The following is a 22,747-nucleotide window of genomic DNA, read 5'->3' as shown; positions in this document are numbered from 1 at the left end:
CTTCCCTAACAAATTCACATAATGTTCAAGGTCCTCCTGAATTCTTAAAGAACTCAAGGGGAACTGAGAGATCCTGATGTTCTAAGTGAGATTGTCTGTCTCCAACAAGGATCCAAAAGGGAAGTTTCCCAAATTAAAAAGTGATTGTGTTTACAGTGCAGGACTCAGAGGCAAGTCCTGTTGAGTTCAGTAAGACTTCTAGCCACCTTAAAACACTCTCGTGCATCCCCATCTTATGAACAATATAACTTGTTTTCATATGGAAGGGCTGCAAGCCCTCAGCAGCCAAAGTTTTCAAAAATTGGCTTAAGAGCTGAACCCAGCTCAGCCCTCACTGATCATAGGCATGGAGCCAATGTGGACAGTGATGGCAAGCAACTGCTGTGCTCTAATCTGTGCAGGCAAATTGGCCCTTATCACAGATGGTTTGTGTTTTATGCAGGTGATGACTAGCAAAGTAGCTGTTTGACTACTGCGTGGCCATCTTGCAACTTAACCAACCAACATTTAATGGGTTACTAATGTGGATGAACCACTAACATACATATTATGCCTGACCTGTGTGGCAATTAGACACCCGTATGCTGAACTAATCCATGTAACCTATATTTCCAAATGGAGCTCCTAGTGAGCTGAGCAGTTCTATCAGGAATCTGCACAACAATCCCCATCAGGCAAATAATGGCCAAGGTTGGTAATGGCTTGCCTAAGGCATCTTATGACTTCATGGCAGAGGTGCGGCTTGAACTGAAAACTGCATGGATTCACTGACATTGCTATCCCCATATGTCTACTACTTGTGTGCATTTTCTAACCTACAGGGTGAGTCATATGTGTAAAGGATTCATGGGGGTTGCCTGAAATCCCTGTGTGCACCAACACTTTGCCTGTATACAGCTGCTACCACCCACAGACTTATTTCTGGCATACTCTTGTAAACCACCAGCTCTTACACCCGCAGAGCAGCATAATATTTGAAGCCGGGGAGCTCACAGGGGTGGAGCTGGCGTGCTTACTTTTTAAAGAATGTCCACATCAGTATCACCCCAACTCTTCTGTGGTGGGGCAACATTGGTATGGGAACTGATCCCCACTAACTCCTCTCACAAGGTCTGCCAACCTGGGCCAATTGGAGCAGTGCGGGATACATGGATCCGGTAGGAAATGGCCCTTCACATGCCCTTCTCCTTTATGAATGGACTCTACCACCATAACCCTGTGCAAAGGCATTGGGACCGGTAGGATCACTCTGTACCTGTGAGTTTGTGGTGGTGTGCAAAAACACAGACCTGCTCTGTCTCCAGTTGGCAATGATGGCCGTAGGGTAGGAACCACAAACCCCAGGCTACGGTAGGGTACCGGTATGTTGTCGTTGGAATGTTGACATCTTTCCTAAGCTGGAAAGAGATGCCCACCTCCACCTGGCACAGGCGAAAGTGGCGAGGCTGGCTTCTCCAGGATTCCCGGTAGCCCGCAGCCGCAAGCTAGCTCGCTCTCCCCGCCTCCCTAGCCGCTCCAGTCATCTGCCACTGACTGTGGAGCACCTGAGCAAAGGAGGAAGAGGGACGAGCCAGGCTGCAGGTAGTGCCGCCGCCGCCACTACCCTCGCTGGCAACACCTGCCTGCCTGCCTGCCGCCCTCCCTTCCCCACCCAGCCTGCCTGGTCCAGGCGATCCTGCTCCGTGCGCCTGGCGGGCTCCAGCGGACGCCACTTCTTAGCGGCAGCAGAAGCAGCAGCAGTAACGCCTCGCCTGCGAGAACCGCCGCCTCCCCGCTGTTGAACCAGGCGGGCGGGCGGGCGAGCTCCCAGCAGAGGGAGGCGCTTGGCGCCGCACCTCCAAACTCAGCGCGCGCGATCCACCCCCTCCGCCGAGTTTACTTCCCCTGTTCCCCAGGCTCTGCCGATCCGCGGGCGGCGACCCGAGGAGGCGGGGAAAGCGCCGTGCCTTGGGCGGAGGGGCGCAGCAAGATGCCCGCCTGCCCCCGGCCATGAGCCCGGCCCGCTCGCCTTCCCCGCCTCTCTGCCCTGCCCAGCCAGCGAGCGCGGAGGGAGGGCGGAGAGGCTCGGAGCGCGCAGGTAGCCGACGACAACAACGGGGAGAAGAAGGCAGCAAGCGCCGGCAGGCGGCGGCGGCGGCGGAGCGGGTGGCCGTACCCTCCTGGCGCCGATGGGCGCGCAAGAGGCGGGCGAGAAGCCCGGGCCGGGCGCGCCCGGCCCCCCGGACGGGGTGGCCGGCGGAGAGCGCCCCCACGCTGGGGCCGGGCGGCGACGCCGAGGAGCCGTGCGCGCCCTGAGCAGGCTGGCGCGGCGCCTCTTGCAAACTTTGCGCGGCGCCCGGCAGCAGCAGCAGCAGCAGGCGCGGCGGCGAGAAGGCGCCGAGCCCGAGGACGACGAGGGCGGCTTCAAGCGCCCGCCCGGGCCCGAGCGCGAGAGAGGCCAAGCCAGCGGCGGCGGGAGCGGCGGCAGCGCCCGGCTGTCGTGGGGCGCGCAGAGTCCCCTGCCGGCGGCCGTTCCCGGGGACCCCCGGCCGCTCACGCCGGGCGCGCAGGGGCTGAAGAACCACGGCAACACGTGCTTCCTGAACGCCGTGGTGCAGTGCCTGAGCCACACCGAGCTGCTGGCTGCCTTCCTCCTGCTGGCGCTGCCCGACCAGCAAGGGCCACCCGGACCTGGAGCCGGAGCCGGAGCCGCCTCCGGGGAAGTCACCCAGCACTTGGCGGCGCTCGTACGCGCGCTCTGGACCCTCGAGTATACGCCGCAGCTCTCCGCGGACTTCAAGGTAGGGGGCGCACGTTTGCGCGGGATCTGCCCCTCTCTCCGGGGGGCCACCACGGGAAAGAGGCTCCGCGTCTAACGCCGGAGTCCTTCTCAGCCACCTGTAGGCAGTCTTCGACGCTGCCTATTTCCACCCCCCCCATCCCCAGTGTGACCTGCTGCTCCGGATCTGGCTCCGGCGAGCGCCGTTGAGCGGTCTGACCTCAACTCTGCCAGGCACTGCGGGGACGCTGGACTGCTCACAGGTGGATTGCTAACCGTCACGCAGTTTCTGCACTTCGAGTTGTGCTCCTTGGTGACAAACGGCTCCACTGGGCAGAGTTAGAAGGATTCCTTCACTCTCTCTCTCACACACACTCTTCTCTCTTTCTTTTTTCTCCAGCCACCTGTTTAGTCACACCGCACGCTTTAAAGCAAGCTACTGTGCTGCAGGCGGATTTGGCAATGGGGCCAGGTTGACTGCCTAGGCAGGTGGAGGAGTTGGAGGGCATTGCTAACAGATGGGCACGTGGTGCCACGTCAGGGAGGCTAACCAGGATTTTTAAAAAGAAAAAAAGAAGTGTGAGAATAAAATGCTCTTATGTGTTTTTTTGTGTGGGGAATTTCCAGATTGTTTGTGATCTCACCCTGCTCCAAGCTCATACTTCCAGCAGCCTGAGCTCTTCCTGTTCTGTGTAAGCCTAGTGTTTGCTGGTGTTGTGACAACTTGGTCAGGTCCTTGCCCATAGCCAGAGATGGGGGAAATGCTACTTTTTATCTTGAGGATTTTTAATTTAATAAATAAATACATTTCTGGGAGGGTAGTAAGAGAAACATTTGTGTGTCTGATTGAGCCTTTCATAAAGAATCTCACTCCTGCTTGGCTCCACCAGACACACAAATGCTTCCATTATCACCCTCCCAGAACCCCCCCCCCCCTTTTAAGAAAACCTCATTCCCTTCTTTTTTTTCTGGGCAAAGGCGCTGGAGGTAGGGATGTGCTGGAGAGTGTTTTGCTTGCAAACGTTGCACACCTGGGAAGCTCTCCTGAAGTCTGTGGTGCTGCTGAACATTTGTACGGTGCTCAGCATTTGTGAGTTGTGCTTTGAAGTTGGAAATGAAATACTCATTACTGAGCAATTGCTGTGGGACTGCCTCCCTTCCTCTTCCTCTTCCGGAAACCCCATTTTTCTCTCGTGAGGGCCATTAAGCTGAATGGGTCACCCTAACTGGGTGTTTCCACTGCTGGAAGTTCAGAACTGTTCTGGTGAGCGTTCTGGGTTTCCCACCCAACCAGTTCCTTGTGATTCCCAAGCTAGGTTCACAGCACTTTGGGAACAGTCAGGCATGATACTCCACACTCTGTGTCAGCACTGCCTGCTTGCCTTTAGGTGGGTTCACACTCTGAGGGGTGAGGAGCAATTAATATGGGGAAGCAGACTTGATTCTAGAACTGCTTAAAAACGACAGCTGGAAGAAAAGAGATTGTCAAGTCCACAATTTCCTGCCTGTCACAGGGCATGGTTGCCTCTGACCGGCAAGAAATAATAACGATGATAGCAACAATACTATATTGTTATTATATGCCACCCATCTGTCTGAGTTGTCCCAGCCACTCTGGGTGGCGTCCAACAAATTAAAACTTCAAACACAGTAAAACATCAAACATTAAAAACTTCCCTATTCCAGGCTGCCCTCAGATGTCTTCTAAACATCAGATAGTTGTTTATTTCCTTGACGTCTGATGGAAAGGCATTCCACAGGGTGGACATGGCAATGAGGGAACCGCCAGAAGGTCCTTGGAGCTGGATCTCGGTGTCTGGACTGAATAATGGGGGTGGAGATGCTCCTTCAGGTATACAGGGGTGAAGCATTTATTTTTGGGTGGGTGGGAGTCCCAGGTGTTGCTTGCAAGTGGACTTCCGCCCATCTCCTAATCAAGTGATGCATAGACTATTCAGCCACTTCATTAGGGGGCTGAGCATGGTCCAGTGTGCTGAGCCAGTGATTTGCCCTGGTGGCTTGTTTAAATGCCTGTAGTTTACTGAAGAAAAGACAGATGAGTGTGCACTGTGGAGGGTTTGAGTAGCAATGGTGAAAGATAGGCCCCTCTTCCATGGGTGGAAGGGAGAGGAATTGCCATTGGAATTTTTTGTTTTGTTTTGGGAATTCCTTCCCTAGAAGAGTGGACCTAGGGAGCTAGGATCAGGAGGTTCTGTGCAGTTGAGGGATTCTGATTTATTTCTGTTGTTTTGAAGCTACTATCTGGTCACTTTTGTTGTATTTCTTCAGAGGTGAGCCTTTTCTCCTTCTCTGATGCTCACATTTGGCTGCTGGCTGTCAGAGGCTTCTTTGAAGCAAATGCCTGAGCTGTAGCTTTGGCAAATCTTGTGTTACTAATTCAGCTCCTTGACAGTCCTGCTAATACTAGAGTGGAGAGAGAGTGTGTGTGTGTGTTTCTTTCCCTGTTGATGCAGCAAGCCACTGTCAAAGGTGAAATTGTTTCAGCGTCATCTGGTTATTATTATTTTTATACCATGCACAGGGTTTTTATGCTAAGAAGGAACCCCAGGTGGATACGGAATTATAGGTGAGGCTTCTGAATCTTTCAGCACTTTGCATTTTGTGGCGGTTTCTGGAAACATAGATTTCAAATTCTATTTGGAGAAAATTCTCAGAGTGGAATGTGAAACAAAAATGTCTCAAGACCGAACCTTAAAATGGGGCATGCGGTGGTATAAGGAAGGGGCTAGATTCAGCTCCTGATTCAGCCCCTGAAGGTGATGACACACTCTCACCTTCAGACTTACGGTATTTCCAAATTAATCATACTCAAGTTCATTTAAAATTCCTGTTTTATGTTGGATGCAAAAAAGCTTTGGGTAAGGAGAATGGTGGTGGAAAGACGATGTGCTGGACAATGTTGGGTGGTGGGTTTGAGCCCCACATTGGGCAAAATATTTCTGAATTGCAGGGATTTAGACTAGCTGACCCTCAGGTTCCTTTCCAATTCTACAATTCTGTGGTTCCGTGGAAAGAAGCTGGGGCAGCCACGTCCTCACTCAATGATGGCAGCATCAAGACAGATGCTTACTTACATCTTGAATGTGCCATCAGAGATCTAACACCACAAAGCAAAACTAAAACAAAACAGAAAGGCACACTTTTGTGGTGCCTCAAATGTAACTTGGTAGTGCCTCAAATGCATCACTGTGGTGTCTGTTCACATACACGTATCAATGGGCCTTCTCAGTGGTGACTCCACACTAACGGAATGCTCTCCCCAGGGAGGCACCCCAGTTCCATCATCACATATCTTTGTGCGCCAGGCCAAAACATTAATTTTCTACCAGGCCTTTGGCTTTTAATTATCTGTGGCCTCCTTCGAGTGGGTGTGTGTTTAACTCTTCCTTTTAAAAATATAAATGAGTTTTGGATTTTACTCTGTCTCAGTTTTATGCTATTTACTTTCCTTGTTGTAAGTTGCTTTGTTACTTTTTGCAAAAAAAGAAAGAAAAAGGGTCTAGTAAGTTTAAATAATAAAGATAAAATGTTAATAAGAATAATTTTCAATAAGGCTATGATTTATGTTTGTTTGTCTTATGTGTTTGTTTATTTACAATGTTGTGAAAACCAATACTTTTTTTGGAAAAATAATAATAATAAAGATAAAATGTTTAGTAATCAAACAGTGTTACTAGACAGAGTATGCAGGTCTACAGTTGGCAGATGCTCTCCATACTTTCAAAAGGAGAACTTCTCAAGTTCTTCCCTATGCCATCAACATCTGTACAAAGCATAGTAGTGGAGATGCAAATTTCTAAAACTAGTTGATTCTCCATATTGTTTTCACTGTACTCTTGTTACAAGTTGGTAGCATCATGCCACTCAGACTGCAGAAGGAAATTGGAATTCTCTGTGGAAAGCTGTGAGCTTTCTGTTTGTAACTACAGTCAATCATCATGATACCGTTGAAATATCAGGTATTTCTTGTGCACATATACCTGACACTCTAATAGTCCCTGGTGAGGCAGGTATCATGTTGCCTCAGATTCTCAGTATAGGACTTTAGGGCAGGTATGTTCAATTTTTGGCTGTTGGACTATAGTTCACATCCTCCTTGACCATTAGCCATTCTGCCCAGGGCAAAAGTTTGAGTCCAACATCACCTGGATGGCCACAGGTTCTCCACCTTTGCTTTTAACATAAGCTTGACAAATGGGCCATAGGTTGTGGAATTGGCGATGCTTTTGAATGGTTGTAGAGAGTGGCTTGGGATGTGGAACTTGAGACATGACATGATCGTTCATATCTCACCTCTGCCATGACTTTACCAGGGGCTCTGAGTGCAGCATCTGTGATATGGTGATGACTTACCTGAGATTATCAAGGACAAAAGTGTCAGTATCTCCTGTTGACGACAACAGGTGGTGGGGATGATGATTGGTTTGCTCTGTTGAACAGACATGGGTTTTTTGTGATGAAGGCTGCCATTTTCTGCAATATTATTATGGTTGTACACTACCCTACTCAGTGGAGACTGTGGTGTCTTTCTGATATATGGCTTTTTTTACACACATATATACAGCCTGAGCCTGTGACGGAGGGGTTCCCAACATTAGCACCTTAAGAGGGCCTTGCTCCCCCTGAAGCTGTGACCTTGGATTCAAACAGATATCAAACATTGCTCTGTCTCTCTCAGTTCCTTGTTTGATTCTTTGCTTCTAACCCTCATCACTCCAGCTCTCTGCTCTCAACTCTGGCTTTGTCCTTCTAACTATCTGTGGGCTGATTTGGCATCTCACACAGAGCCCCTTTCCTTTGTTCCCCTTAATGGCCCATCACCCAGGCTATCACCTTTTCAGGAAGCTAGCCTGGCTGATCTTTTAACACTTGCTGGATCCAGGGGTTAGGAGGGTCTTGGGCATACAGCCTATTCCCCCTCCTCCAAATCATAACATTATTATCATTTTACTTGGGGAGGGAGTGACTTCCATCGAACACAGTAGGGCTTTCTTTTGTGTAAGCCTCCATAGGCTCCTTTTACAATTGCTGATACACACACACACACATATTTGTGACAGGATCGTCACAGATCTAGCTAACATTGCAGAAATAAATAAGAACTTCCACATTGCCCAGTGTCACCTCACATGCAGGTTTTCCTTGGCATCAGCCCACGCATTCATCTGCCAGCCCTTGAGAATTGGGTAATCAAAATGATGTATATATGTTCGTGAGCCAATTCTACTCCCTGCTGGCTGTCAGTCTGGGAACCCACCAGCTTCTCATATATGCCAGGCGGACGTGGCCTCTCTTACTTGAATGGGAGCTGGGAACCAAGCCCTGCAGAGGGAGGATTTCCCCTGAGGGGCCTGGTATAAAATGGGAACATAAAACTTAGGACCTTCAGACAACACTTTACATTTCTGAAATGTACCAGCCAGACATACTTTATGTGGTATTTTTTTAGCTGAGGGTTTGGGGGATTAAAATCGGATCTCCATCTCCAAAAGCTGAAAGAAGAACTCCCTTGTTCAACCTCAGTCCATGTATGACAGTTGTAGCTGCTGGTGGGTGGGAAGGCACTTTAGCGCGTACACACCCTCTGTTTATTTATTGTGAGGCTGAGTAGTGATGTGTTTGTGACGGGCTCTGTTTCTAGGAAACAGCAAGGCAAAGGACTCCGGGAAGGAGACTGTGCAGGGAAAAGACGGCGAGCGTAGAGAGTCCTGTTGAGAAAATTCCTCTTGTGCCGGTGCCATCACAGGCAATTTTCGCATTCCCACAGAACAGAATCTGCCCTTTTCCAGTTCCACTTGAGTCTGCCTAGCACACTTCTGGTTTACAAAAGGACTTGGGAGTGTAGGGGCCTCATTGAGTCTCTCTCACAAATCCCCCTGTTGTCTGGTCACTTGGGAACCGATTGCTACAAGGAGGCTCTTTGGTAACCTTACCCTGGGAACACCCGAGAAGATCTTTTTTCATTCAGCTCTGTTCCTGATGATCAGGTGGAGAGGAGGGAGGCTTCGGGCTGCTGGCAGACAGGCAGGGGACCTCTGGCTGCTTGGATTGAACTGGGTTGCTCCTGTAACAGCCTTTTTAAACACCCAAGCGCAGATGCTGAGCTTGAAGCCCTCTTCAGTATCCAGGGCTCTCATTCTGCAGCAGCATTTTTAACCTCAGGGCATTTCAAGAGTGAGAGCGGAATCTTTATCCATCACCTCTGCTGCTCTTGAGCCGCCCTAGATCATCCCTGGGCCACTTTGCTCTTTCCACATAAGTTTGCCTCAGCTATGCTTAGTCCCCATGATACAGTGGAAGGGGGTGGGGTGCAGCTCCAGGACTTACAGTGGTACCTCGGGTTACAGATGCTTCAGGTTACAGACTCTGCTAACCCAGAAATAGTACCTCGGGTTAAGAACTTTGCTTCAGGATGAGAATAGAAATTGCGTGGAGGCGGCAGCGGGAGGCCCCATTAGCTAAAGTGGTACCTCAGGTCAAGAGCAGTTTCAGGTTAAGAACGGACCTCCAGAACGAATTAAGTTCTTAACCCGAGGTACCACTGTACTTTCTTTTCAGAATAGGAACTATGAAATCATCAGCCAGAGATCCTCTGGGCTACCTGGTAGGCTAGGCTCAGATGGTGACTGAGGTCCAACTATGGTCACACACTGAATTTGATGGCCGATCAGAGTTATGAAGTCAGAAAGACTCCTCAGCCCAAATGCTAACCTGGTGGGAGGGGACCTTTCTTTCTCTGTCCTCACCCCTGTGGGTGAACATTGACAGATGGGCAGTGCCTTCAACCTTGCTTTCTGCAGGGATCACCTGAGTGATCGGGTTCCCCATGGGGAACTGAACTGCACAGCCGACCCAGCTGTGTCTCTTCCTGGCCCATACCTGATGTCACATATGATATCAGGTGGTGGGACAGGTGGGCCTGGTTTGTGGATCACCCTTTGCAAACTGATCATTCTATAACTATCAGCTGATCCTAACAAGACTAAGTATTGCGGTGTGTACTATCACTATTTGGGTGTGTACAGTAAACTAGCACAGCTGTCTTCATTCTTGGACTCTCCTGGAGAACAAGGCTATAGACTCTCCTTAGGGGTGCAGCTGTGGAGGCCATCACAACAAACTCCTGTCATTCAAAATTTACAACTACATCACTGCTTAGACTGAGAAGTCCACATTCCAATTGTGCATTCCACTGTGCTGTATGAGTAAAAAAAAGGAAAGGACCCCTGACAGTTAAGTCCAGTCTCGAACTACTCTGGGGCTGCAGCGCTCATCTCGTTTTACTGGCCGAGGGAGCCAACGTTTGTCCGCAGACAGTTATTCCGGGTCATGTGGCCAGCATGACTAAGCCGCTTCTGGTGAAACCAGAGCAGTGTACTTTACCTTCCCGCCAGAGTGGTACCTATTTATCTACTTGCACTTTGACGTGCTTTCGAATTGTTAGGTTGGCAGGAGCAGGGACTGAGCAACGGGAGTTCACCCTGTCACAGGGATTTGAACCGCCGACCTTCTGATCGGCAAGCCCTAGGTTCAGTGGTTTAGACCACAGCGCCACCCGTGTCCCTTGTATGAGTACCAGAAGGTTAATCCAGTACTGTTTCTTTTTTAAAAAAAGGTTTGAAGAGCAACAAGGGTAAACACATCCTATGTATACTCTGCAGTTTCAGGAGTGTTTTGAAAAAAATAGCACAGCTTCCTGGCTGTGCATCCTCCTGTTGAGAACACAATACCCTTGGAGGGCAAAAATATCCCTCCATCATTGCCAGAGTGCAGGTTCTGGAATAATCCTTGAAAGGGCTAAGTATCACTTTCTGCCCCACTGCTTCTTTGTGGAAATATGTCCTTTCGAAGATCTGCTTTTCTTTACAAAATCCAGCTACCAGGGCAATATATTTATATCCCACCTTTCTAGTTTATTTAATAAATGTATGCCCAGCTTTCCCAAGTTATCCGTGGCAGCATTCATGGGTAATAAAACCCATAGAACCCATAGGCAGTACTAGACGACCTCCCGTAACAAGGCTGCCATGATGCAAGAATGGCAAGCTAGCAATAAAATTCCATCAGGAAAGACATGGGGTTTACCTGGCTCCTTAAAGAAAACAGTGCAGGTGCCAGGCACACTGTTTTGGAAAAGGTATCCTACCAACAAGGTGCCACAACTTAAAAGTTCCTGTCTCCAGCAGCTTCCTACCTAAGCTCGATTGGTGGATATACCTGGAGTAGTATTTCTGATGATGATTACAATGGATGGGCCAGTTTCAGTGGGATAAGGTAGTCGGGTAACATGTGGTTTGCTCCTCAGACAGTAGAGTTATTGGGGCCAGAAGGATCCAAGATCTGATTCTCACAGGCCTCCATTGGAAAATGGAGAGAAATGAGCAATACTTTTATTGGGTTTCTGAAATGCTGTTTCCACATTTGACTAATAATTTGCCTATGGGTGTTAGGAACCTCTGTTCTCATTCTCGGGTATTGTGAGGTGAGGGACATGCAAATAAGGGTTGTGTAGATGAACCATTCCCCTTCTTTCAGTGGCTTCTGTGAATAGTTGGTGAATCCTGTTTGGCATACTCTGTCCTGTGCTGAAAATGGTACATGTTGTCCTAGCAATTCAGCTGGGACAATCAGACAGGGCTAGAGGACTGGCTGGCTCTTCCTTGCTCAGCCCAGATGCCTGTCAGTTTGGTCTGCTCTGAGATGGTTTGGCTCATGTTTATTTATTCCCCATGTTTCTGCTGAGCCCATACCAGTAATATCATACTTTTCATCGCAATGCTGCCACTACCACACCACTGACCTGCCTTTTCATTCTTCGGCACATACTTGATCAGCAATAAATGAGGTGTGTGGGGGAATTAAACAAAGCCCACAGCAGGCATTCAGATCCCAGACTTCAAGAGATGAAAGCAACAGTCCTTTTCAACTCATTTCGGAAATCGGTTAACCAGGAGTACCTGAATTTGAGGCTGTTTACTCCCACGCACGAACATGACTAAAATTCACATTCCCTCACTTAAGTCACTGGGATATAAGAGCAGCTGAAAGGAATGGTTCATATACAGCGACAAAGAGAAGCTTATGCCTTAATAAAATGGTTAGCCTTTAAGGGGCCACAAAACTTTTCTAGTGTTTATGCTGCAGTAGACTAACACAATTATCTTTCTGGGAATCACTAATGTGAGTTGCCACTCACCATTTGTTCTGCAGTTATATATTCATGAGTTGGAGATGCAATGTATAGTGTTCTGCATAATTTTGGTATTCTTGTGACACAAGAGTGGGCAGTTTGGGTGTGTTATTGTCTCCAGAATGCTGGCCTCCAGCTGCAGGCCCAGGACCCACTTCTGCAGGGATAAGGAATCAAGCCTTCTAGGCCTCTCTTATCTGGCCCTTGGGACTCTTCCCAGGTCACATCCCACCACCAGGAGTGCCCCACACCACTCCAACGTTTCCTAGAGTGCTTTTGCCTGGCTTGAATGTGTTCTTGAATTGTAGACATGCTTCCTGTTTGCTGGTAAGGAGGTGTGTGTGAGAGAGAAAAAGAGAAAGAGAGAAAGAGAGAAAGAGAGAAAGAAAGAGGGTGCCTGTGTGTCACCAGTTGAGTGGGGATTGGAACCCTGGTCTCCCAGGTCCAACCAGTACACCATTGCATCTGCCAACATCCCTTCTTCCGGGTGTCCAGAAAATAATTGATAGAAAGTCTTTAGGTTGGAAGCTTTTGAGTGTGTGTGTGTGTGTGTGTGTGTAAGTAGTGCCTACTTTAGAGCAGTACTTTTGCCAGAATTCAACAATTAAGGTTGCATAAATTTTCTCTGGAGAAACAGTTTTACTCTTCCCCCCTTTCCAGCTCAGACTGAAATACTTCAGCAGCTCACCGTTTGGCCATGCCCACATTGAATTAGCAGTCAGTTTTCATCAGCCACATCTCCATACTGCCCCTTCAGAGATCGGGAAAACCGGTGACCAATCTTGATGCAGGGGAATTTAACCCCCAAAGTGGGAGGGAGACAAAATGGTGATGGAATAACCAGACGTGCTTAATTTGACTTCTACATTTCTTGCCTTTCTTAATGTGGGTGTGGGGGCAACTTCCCTAGGTTAATATCTGCATCTCAGGCGGGGCAGTGCTTTTTCCCCTGGGGGTACGCATACCGCTAAACATTTTGTGAATCTAAGTTTGGCCTCATTGAGGGGCAATATTTCAATATGAGTAGGAAAATGAAAGTACCCCTAAACATTTTTTTTAAAAAAAGCACTGGGTAGGGGCACAGGTATAGGAAGAGTTCAAAAAGTTGGCAAGCCTAAGTTTTTTAAAAAGCCCAGACACTTCATCACCAGAAATTTCTCATAAATTTCCCCTGCCTCCTGTTTTCCCAAATTAAATGTTAATTTGCACAGACACAGTAGCCTCTGCGTGTAGCATGAAGCAGAGTAACTGACCTGCCTTTTTGTGGGTTGTGCAGCGCAGCAATTTCTGGTGATTGCTGCCCACTCCTTCATGATGTATAGGCTCGCCAAGGGAGGCTGCCGAGAACAATGTTTTGTTATAGTAATATTTCCCTTGCAAGTCTGGGTTTAATTTCTGTTTAATAGGATGGTTATTATGCAGCCACAAGGCTTCAGCGATGAGCTACCTGCTGAGGTTTCACTACATGTTACAGATAAGTATCTGGAGGGCAGATCTGTTAACACTCAGTTGGCTATATAGTTCCGTTAATAATCAAGGGCTTGTTAGCGTTTAATTGCTCTTCACTACCCAAAGAGCACGGGAAAGAGCCTTGCTTGAGGAGGAAGCAGGTATGAACTGCTTCCACAGCCTGCCCTCTAGGCTTTTGGACTGTGTGTGGCAAGATGGCTGCTGATGGATCTGGTCTCCTAGAGCAGAGACTAGTCACCTGTGGTCCTCCAGCATTTGTTGGACTCCCAACTTCCACCAGCCACAGCCAGCATGGCCAGTGGTCTAGAATGGTTGGAGCTGGAGTCCAGCAACACCTGGAGGAACAAAAGCTGGAGGATGCTGGCGATGTCTCACACACATCTGACCTCACCTGTTAGAGGGAACCTCGGGCATTCTAGTCTCACCAGGCTGGATTGACCTAACATGTTACACCAGCAGAAGCCCTGGGCTTCTTCTGGCACAACTGGGCTCCCCTCTTCTCCCCCCCCCCCCCCGCACTCCCAAAAAATGGCTCAGAGGGGTGTTTTGGGAGAACACCCAGAACAATTGGGGGCAGGCAAGGGGGAATCATTCCATCTAGGAAGCTGCAATGCTTGACAAGGATGTTCAGCAGAGCACAACACTGAATTCCACCCACTATGCTGAGGGCTCCTTGAAGGGAACTTTCCAATTTTACCTCAGGCACGACTTTTGTTCCAGCAAGTGAGTCCTCTCACATAATATCACTGCAGGGGCACAGGGTGCAAGACATTATACTGCCTGAGGTGGGAAAATCAAATGGTGGTCTCTCCCCCCTCTCCTGTCCCCAAATCTCACTGTCCATATATGTTGTACTACACACAATAAATGTAGACACCTTCACCACAGGAGCTGTGCAGAGGTCAAGCCAGGATCTGGATATGAAAGGGGTAAGCTGCTGATAGTTCATCCAGACCAGGAAGGCTACGTCTTAGCTGAAATATGAAGCTGTCTATAGCTCTGCCAATGACCAGCCTGGGAGAGTGGTGCCAGTCCACAGCCTGAGGTTACAAAGATGCTCCAAACTGCAGTTTTGATGGCTGTCCTCATGGGCAGCCATGCACATCACTGGTGGCTCCTGATAATGTCAAGTATAGGCTGAACATCAAATGCCGATTGAATCCCTTTCCTTTGGAGTTGGCATGTGCCACGATAATTTTACACTTCTTAGCCCTTCAGCTGAGAAGGGCTGCACCTTCTCCCCACCCTCACAATGCTCTTCAGAAGCTTTCACCTCCCTGCTGTTCTTGGCTAGTACCAAAATCCTATGGGGAGTGAGAGAGTCTCACCTGCCTGATTTTAGCCCAGCCCATTTCACTGAAGCTCAGGTGTGGTGTGGGCAGCCCTGTAACTAGTGCTGCTTTGTACACCTGCATTCCAGCACAGCCTGGCACAATGCCCAGTGCTTGGCACACATTCTTTCTGTGCATGCTTTTTGCTGCATATTTCCAGGCTCTTAGTATTCCCGTCTCGGCATACTGAATGTCACACTTAAACAAGCATAGCAGTATTTAGGGAGCAGCTTGCTCTTGAAATAGAGCGTGTGGGAGACGTTAGTGTGGAGAGATGGGGGTGTAAGGGGGAAAAGACCTTTTGGAGCACAGGAGATAGATCCTTAAGGCGTGGAAGTGCCTTGGATTGCACAGGAAAGGGTGGTGGTGGTGGGGAGGCAGCCTAATTCTGATCACCAGATGCTGAGAAGAAACAAGGAGTGGCCATCACATTCATACCTTGCTTGCATGTGGTGGCCAGAGGCATTTGGCTGCCTGCCAGAGAAGTGATAATGTGGGACTAGATGTACCTCTTCCCCCTCCTTCTGATTTAGAAACAGAGTGTTTATTTACATTCTTAAAAAGGTCATCCCTTCCGTGATTATGGCATCGGGGTAGGCTTGGAGACTTAGGCTGTCACATTAGAGCATCATAATCTCTAGCAGGCTAGTGCTTTAGGTTTCCTCTTGCATTGTAATTCTGCTTTTTCAATACCTAGCTTGGGGACAGAACTGATGGGGGGAAACCCATGCAACTCTTGGCCATCGTGCACAAAGAGAGCTCTGCCTTGGGTAGCAGTTGCATCTGCTGGTTGCAAGTAGGGTTGATACCGCCGCCCTCCCAATAGGGCACCTGTGGCTTTAAGGGAGGGGTGGGAACTGTGGGTCCTCTATTTATTTTTTTGCTGGACTACAGCCAGAGCCGTCTTTCCCATAGGGCTTAGTGGTGCATCGCGCCAGGGCGCCGGCCTCTCAGGGGCACCCCAGCAAGTGGGGGAGTGCTGGGGCTTTGCCGGCGGCTTCAACTTTCCCTGCATGCCCGCCAGCAGTGCCCCACAAACCATAAGGCTGGCGGGCATGCAGCTTCCCTCCCAAGCCTCCTTGGGAGGAGAGCGATCCCTGCAGAGGCTTAGGATGGAAGCTGCGCCCCGCCAATCATACAGCTGGCGGGTGTGCAGCTTCCCTCCCAAGTCTCCCAAGCCTCTGCCGGGATCGCTCTCCCGCAGCGGCATAGGGGAGAGTTGTGCGCCCCCCGATGGCTGGCAGTGCGCAACTACGGCCGCCCCAACAATATTTGGGGGTGCTGGGTGGATATTCGCACCCCGGCGCCGCATCTGCTAAAGACTGCCCTGACTACAGCTCCCATCACTCCTGATCAGTGCTGTAGCGTGGGTTGCCAGTGCCTGAGGCCGTGCGGAGGGGTGGGTGGGAGAGAGGGAAACGGATGGAGTACACATGCACATTCAGCTGCCCAACAGTGTCGCGTCACCCAGGAGATTGTGGCTGCAGAGATAAGAAAAGAAGAGTCCTTCCATTGTCTGGAGAAGCCATTTCCTGGTTTGCATGGAGAAGCCGTTTCAGCGGAGCACAAAAATTGAAGTACACAGCTGTCTTGAGGAAGCACCGGGTGCCTCCTGGGCTACCACCCCTGCCCCCCACTCTACACCACTGCTGGGATAGATGGGAATCATAGTGCTGAAGCATCTGTTAGGCCACCACTGCTTACCAGCTTCATGAGAGACAGACCACTGCTTTTCCCAGCATAGATGGGGGAGCAGTTCTCCTTGTGAGTTTGTGCCCATCCCACAGCTCTTAAAGGCACAGGCACCTTGCCAGAACAAAGTGTGGGGGGTGGCTTCATGGGTACCTGGGACAAGCTCCTAGTGAGTGGCTTTGGGCACAGGAATGGTGTGTCAGAGGAAGCTTTTCCAGTTTTTATTAAGCTGGGCAGGGTGATGTTCAGAGCTGCAACTGACTAGACTCCTCTTCATAGCAGAGATAATTGGCTCCTTCGAAATGTCCCCTTGTCAGCAAAGCACAGCAGGAAGTGGCTGGTTTTGCTTTGTGATCTAGGAGGACTTCTTTGCCCAGGAGCTGCAGGTAGGGCACCAAGGTGTAGCCTCTAAGAGGAAAGAGCAAAGTGGCCCTGACAGGCAAAAGGGAGAAAGATCCTGAACTCTTCTTGTCTTCGCCCTCCTGGGTTCCCAACAGTGTAGCTTTGGTTGTCATGGTAACTGTTGGGCAACTCAGAGGCAGGCAGAGAGCCTGTGTTTGTCTCCTGTAGATCCGACATTGGGGATCAATTTAGCATCCGCTTCTATTGCTGCAGGGATAAACCGTGTCGTCCCAATTCTTTCCTTGTGAAATATAAGCAGGGGTCAAACTGCAGAGGGACATGATTTAGGAACTGGGTAGGTCTGGGGATTATTATTATGATTTTTGAAATGTGGAGTGAGCAATTCTGGTTTTGGTAAGTCAGGTGAAGATCACTTGCACAAAATTGACATCGTAATGATGTTGAGGATGATGCCACACATTGTGGGATAAGCTTTTCTAGGGCACAAGCATGGTGTAGCTGTTAAAAAGCCAGTATGTTTTAGTGGTTGTCCTAGACTAGGAAGACATAGGTTCAAATCCCTGCTCAGCCATGCAATTCAGCCTAACCTACCTTACAAGGTAGCTGTAAGGATAAAATGGGCAGGGGGGAAGCTGTGGATGCCACCTTGTGCTTCCTGTGGGAAAGATGGGTGAGAAACCTAATAAACAAATTGAAAACTTTTGCTAGATTATCTGCAAGAATTGGACCTTTTTTTCAGCAGGGGAGAAATACAGTGGTACCTCAGGTTACATATGCTTCAGGTTACATACGCTTCAGGTTGCAGACTCCGCTAACCCAGAAATAATGCTTCAGGTTAAGAACTTTGCTTCAGGATGAGAACAGAAATTGTGCTCCAGCGGTGCAGCGGCAGCAGGAGGCCCCATTAGCTAAAGTGGTGCTTCAGGTTAAGAACAGTTTCAGGTTAAGAATGGACCTCCGGAACGAATTAAGTACTTAACCCGAGGTACCACTGTAGTCTTCTTTGTAGCTTCAAGAGCAAAAAAAGAAAGAATAAGGACTTGTGTCATTATGTAAAGAAACCTCCTACATTAGGTGTAGAAATAGGTTTGATGTGTATTGCATGGCTCAACACGATTCTGCCTTGGAGAAGTTCCTGCTTTGTTAAGTTAAAAAGTGAGGAGGAAATGTCAAACTGAAGAGTAGTTCAGCTGCAGGGTTTCTTTTTCGCAACTCCATTGTATTGACCAGATTTACAACTATTCAAACTTATTACACCCAGATGCTACAGTGAGGGAAAAAAGTATTTGGTCCCCTGCTAAATTTGCCCGTTTGCCCTCTGACGAAGAAATGACCAGTCCATAATTTTAATGGTAGATTTATTGTAGCTGTGAGAGACAGAATAACAACAGGAAAACCCCCAGAAACCCAGAAGACAAAAGTCAGAGATTGATTTGCTTTATAATGAGTGAAATAAGTATTTGGTCCCCTATCAACCAGCCAGATGTCAGGCTACCTGGTTTCTTCACTTTATGTAACAAGCTGAGATTAGAAGCACCTGCTGTAAGGGAGAGGTCTTACCTGTAATCCCAGCTCGCTACAGTACCTGTACAAAAGATACCTGTCGACAGAAGCAATCAATCCAGCAGATTCCAAAGTAGCCACCATGACCAAGACCAAACAACTGTCCAAGGATGTCAGGGAGAAGATTGTAGAGTTGCACAAGTCTGGACTGGGCTACAAGACTATTGCCAAGCAGCTTGGTAAGAAGGTGACAACAGTTGGTGCAATAATTCGCAAAAGAAAGAAACACAAAATAACTGTCAACCTCCCTTGGTCTGGGGCTCCATTCAAGATCTCATCTAGTGGAGTTGCAATGATCAGGAGGACGGTGATGAAGCAGCCCAGAACTACACGGGGGGAGCTTGTCAATGATCTTAGGGCAGCTGTGACCATAGTCACTGTGAAAACAGTTGGTACCACACTACGCCGTGAAGGACTGATATCTTGCAGAGCCCCTTGCTCAAGACAGCACATGTACAGGCCCATCTGTAGTTTGCCAATGCACATCTGAATGACCCAGAGGAGAACTGGGTGAAAGTGTTGTGGTCAGACGAGACCAAAATCGAGCTCTTTGGCATCAACTCAACTCGCTGTGTTTGGAGGAGGAGGAATGCTGCCTACAACCCCAAGAACACCATCCCCACCATCAAACATCGAGGGGGACAAATTATGCTTTGGGGGTGTTTTTCTGCTAAGAGGACAGGACACCTTCACCTCATCGAAGGGACGATGGATGGGACCATGTATCATCCATTCTTGGGTGAGCACCTCCTTCCCTCAGCCAGGGCATTGAAAATGGGTCGAGGATGGGTATTCCAGCATGCCAAGGCAACAAAGGAGTGGCTCAAGAAGAAGCACATTAAGGTCCTGGAGTAGCCTAGCCAGTCTCCAGACCTTAATCTCATCAGAAATCTGTGGAGGGAGCTGAAGGTTCAAATGGCTACACATCAGCCTCGAAATCTTACTGACTTGGAGAGGATCTGCAAAGAGGAGTAGGACAAAATACCTCCTGAGTTGTGTGCAAACCTGGTGGCCACCTACAAGAAACGTCTGATCTCTGTAATTGCCAACAAGGGTTTTGCCACCAAGTACTAAGTCATCTTTTGCAAAGGGATCAAATACTTATTTCACTCATTATAATGCACATCAGTCTCTGACTTTTGTCTTCTGGGTTTCTGGGGTTTTTCCTGTTGCTATTGTGTTTCTCACAGCTACAATAAACCTACCATTAAAATTATGGACTGGTCATTTCTTCGTCAGAGGGCAAATGGGCAAATTTAGCAGGAGATCAAATACTCTTCCCCCCTCACTGTACCTGTAGATCTGGTCCAACAAATGTTCTACACTTTTTTCCTACTCCACAAGGAGTAGGCCTTGTGCGAGTTTTGTGGCTGCCTTTGCCTAGCTGAGGCTACCTAGATACATATAGGGCAGTAGAATGGGGAAAGCTTTGAATCCATGGGGTACTATCCCACATATTTTTCTGCCCCGCTTCTATGGCTACTTCTTCCTGTGTCCCTTCCCTTTAAAATTTCCTCCATGTCCTTGCCTACCGCTGTTGCTGTCCTTGCTACAAATAACACCATGTTCTTTGAATCCTGCCATCTTGGAGCTGGTCCAGATTATACAGCAGAAGTCATGCAAATGTGCTCCGCATAATTCAGGCTGAGCTCTTGCTTAGGTGACAAGCCTACATCTGGGCTGTGCCCTTTCTCTTACTTCAGTCAAGCGAATGAGTGACTTTTCCAGGGTTACTCAGTGTGACTCTTAGGGCTTGTTCTCACTCAGGTGGTAAACCTTTGTTTGGACTGTACCACTTTGACTGCAGTTGGGGGCCTCCCTTGATGGACTGCTTCTCCATATCAAACAGTTCCATCCCCACAGAAAGTGGGTGTGTCTGGGAGAACACTTCTGGTTTACCTTCTCTCTGATGTGCCAGCCCCCACTTGCGCTCTGAAATGGTAGAGTCCAAACATCTTGTTTTGATGAGGCCTTATTCTGATTAATGTGATTCTGCTGCTCTTGGCTCTTTTTGATTACCCACAACTTAGCCCAAGCAGAGGGAAGATGTCAAGGAGGATCAAGGCATATGAATATTTTTTACCCTTCCATGGCTAGGGCCCCTTTCCTACACCATACAAAATATTAACTTTGAACTCTTGTTTTTTTTTTTTTTAAACTGCAGAATGTCGTATCTAAGTATGGTGCACAGTTCCGTGGAAACTCACAGCACGATGCCCTGGAGTTCTTACTGTGGCTGCTGGATCGTATGCATGAAGACTTGTGTTCGGTGTCTCTTAATCAAAAACTCAAGGTGTCTGGAAAGGTCAGTGCCTGGCAGGGGATACCCTGAAAGCTCTCTGACTTTACACATCAGATTGTAGGAATGTGCATAGAGTAGCTTTTGCATCTCATTTCTCCTTCATTTGAGGGGCGTTCCCTCAATGTGCAAATAGTTCCTAGGTGACAATGGGACCGGCTGCTAATGTCACAAAAGCACTGGTGTATTGACTGTTTTTTAAGCTTTGATTTTATTTACGTTCTACTGATTTTCACTTTTGTGAACTACCAGGAGGTTGTATTTAATTGGGTGGAATTTAAATGCCAAACAGTCAATGATGGCTTCACTAAAACAGAGGGAAGTAGTTACATTTCCCCAGTTCCTTAGAGAGATAGTGGGTGCTCACTCCCAGGTGAAAGGCTGCAGGTTTCCCAAATGCAGTCTGTTATCTTCCCCTCCTGCTCAGCTTTCAGACTTTTCCTCTCCCTTCCACACTGGGAAGTGGTTCAAGAGGAGATGGTAGACTGACAGACCGGAATTCCATTATCCCAGGAGCTATCTGTGTGCCAATGCAATTTGGTATCTGTAGATATGTGTCTGCTGGTTTCTGCGTCACAGTGCTTTACACACTTCAAGTGCTTGGGTCAAACTTATTTCCTGCATTGTGACTTACAGCACACACATTCTCTCTCGCACACTGCTATGCTGTGTCTGAGTAAGAACATGACGGATACCCATCAACACGAGCCTCTGGCAAAACACACATTTTTCCTTCCTCTACCTGACTCTTGCCTTAATTATGGGGCTGGTACAGGGAAAAGCTGACTGAGGTGGGACACGTCATCCTGCCTTAAAACCGGGACAGGTTTCTGATGGACTTAAATGTAATAACCTTTCCTTTGGCTTGTTTACCTCCTTAGGGCCTACAGGAAGGAGGCTGTACCAGGTTTGATCTTTGGTTGTACAAGGTTTTACCAGATGTGGACATCCAAATCAGTGATTGAATAAAAAAGGACATAGAGTCAGTGTTTTCTTCCCTGTGAATGTGGGCCTCCAGGTGTTAGGTGGGGGGTTAAGGTGGAACTACCCTGGCTTTGATTATCAGTATGTTACCAAGTTAGAGCTGTGGCAGTGCCAGGCTGTTCCAAAGTAGCCCCCTCTCCCTCTTTCTTGTTCCATTCCTCACTTTTCATCCTAAGGATCTAGGCTCTGGTTCTCCATCTTAGCCACTAGCTCTTATTAGTGGCATAGGGACACAGGTGGCACTGTGGTCTAAACCACTGAGCCTCTTGGGCTTGCCAATCAAAAGGTCAGCAGTTCAAATCCCTGTGATGGACTGTGCTCCCATTGCTCTGTCCCAGCTTCTGCCAACCTCACAGTTCGAAAGCACACCAGTGCAAGTAGAGAAATAGGTACCACAATTGCAGAAAGGTAAATGGCATTTCCGTGCACTCTGGCTTCCATCATGGTTTTTTGTTGTGCCAGAAGCAGTTTAGTCATGCTGACCACATGACCCGGAAAGCTGTCTGTGGACAAACGCCGGCTCCCTCAGCCTAAAGAGAGATGAGCGCCGCACCCCATAGTCGCCTTTGACTGGACTTAACCATCCAGGGGTCCTTTCCCTTTCCCTTATTATTGGCATGTGCAGAATCTTGAAGTGCCGGAGCTTCCTTTCAGCACCTGGCATCCGTTTCCTGGATACATTTTGGTTCCTTTTTGGCTGGAGATGGGTGTGTGGCTGAGAACAAAATCTCCTCCAAGATTACTAAATGTGCCACCCAGGAAAGTGATGCCAAAGTATTAAAATTCGGGTTGCAAACTTCAGTCAATATGTTAGTTGACCTGTGGCTTCCTAGATGTTCTTGGACTCCAGCTCTCAACAGCCCTGGCCAGCATGGTCCAATGGTCAGGGATGATGAGAGTCAGGGATGCTGGAGAGCCATGGCTTCCTCAGCCCTGATCTGAAGCAGCAGTGGGGAACCTGAGACCCTTCAGATGTTTCTGGACTACAGTTCCCATCATCCCTGATTACTGAGCATCCTGGCAGGGCCTGATGGAAGTTAGCATCCATCAAAATCTGCAGGGCCTCAGGTTCCCCC

General features: G+C 48.6%; 1 protein-coding gene across 2 annotated transcripts in view; it reads left to right on the top strand.

The window, feature by feature from the left end:
- Positions 1–1,827: 1,827 nt before the first annotated feature.
- Positions 1,828–22,747, top strand: part of USP43 (ubiquitin specific peptidase 43) — an 89,001-nt gene continuing 68,081 nt past the window's right edge. Inside the window, exons 1-2 of one of the 2 annotated variants that reach the window (XM_080993622.1) lie at positions 1,828–2,780; positions 20,553–20,693. In XM_080993622.1, coding sequence (XP_080849748.1) covers positions 2,169–2,780; positions 20,553–20,693 — 753 coding nt within the window. In that variant the 5' untranslated portion in view covers positions 1,828–2,168. The remainder of the gene's footprint in view (positions 2,781–20,552; positions 20,694–22,747) is intronic. The other variant, XM_080993623.1, reaches the window with a different exon arrangement.

The sequence above is a fragment of the Podarcis pityusensis genome (assembly GCF_964106645.2).
Source record: "Podarcis pityusensis genome assembly, chromosome: 2".
NCBI lineage: Eukaryota > Metazoa > Chordata > Lepidosauria > Squamata > Lacertidae > Podarcis > Podarcis pityusensis.
Note: the sequence above shows the minus strand (reverse complement) of the source record. Positions and strands in the feature narration are given on the sequence as shown.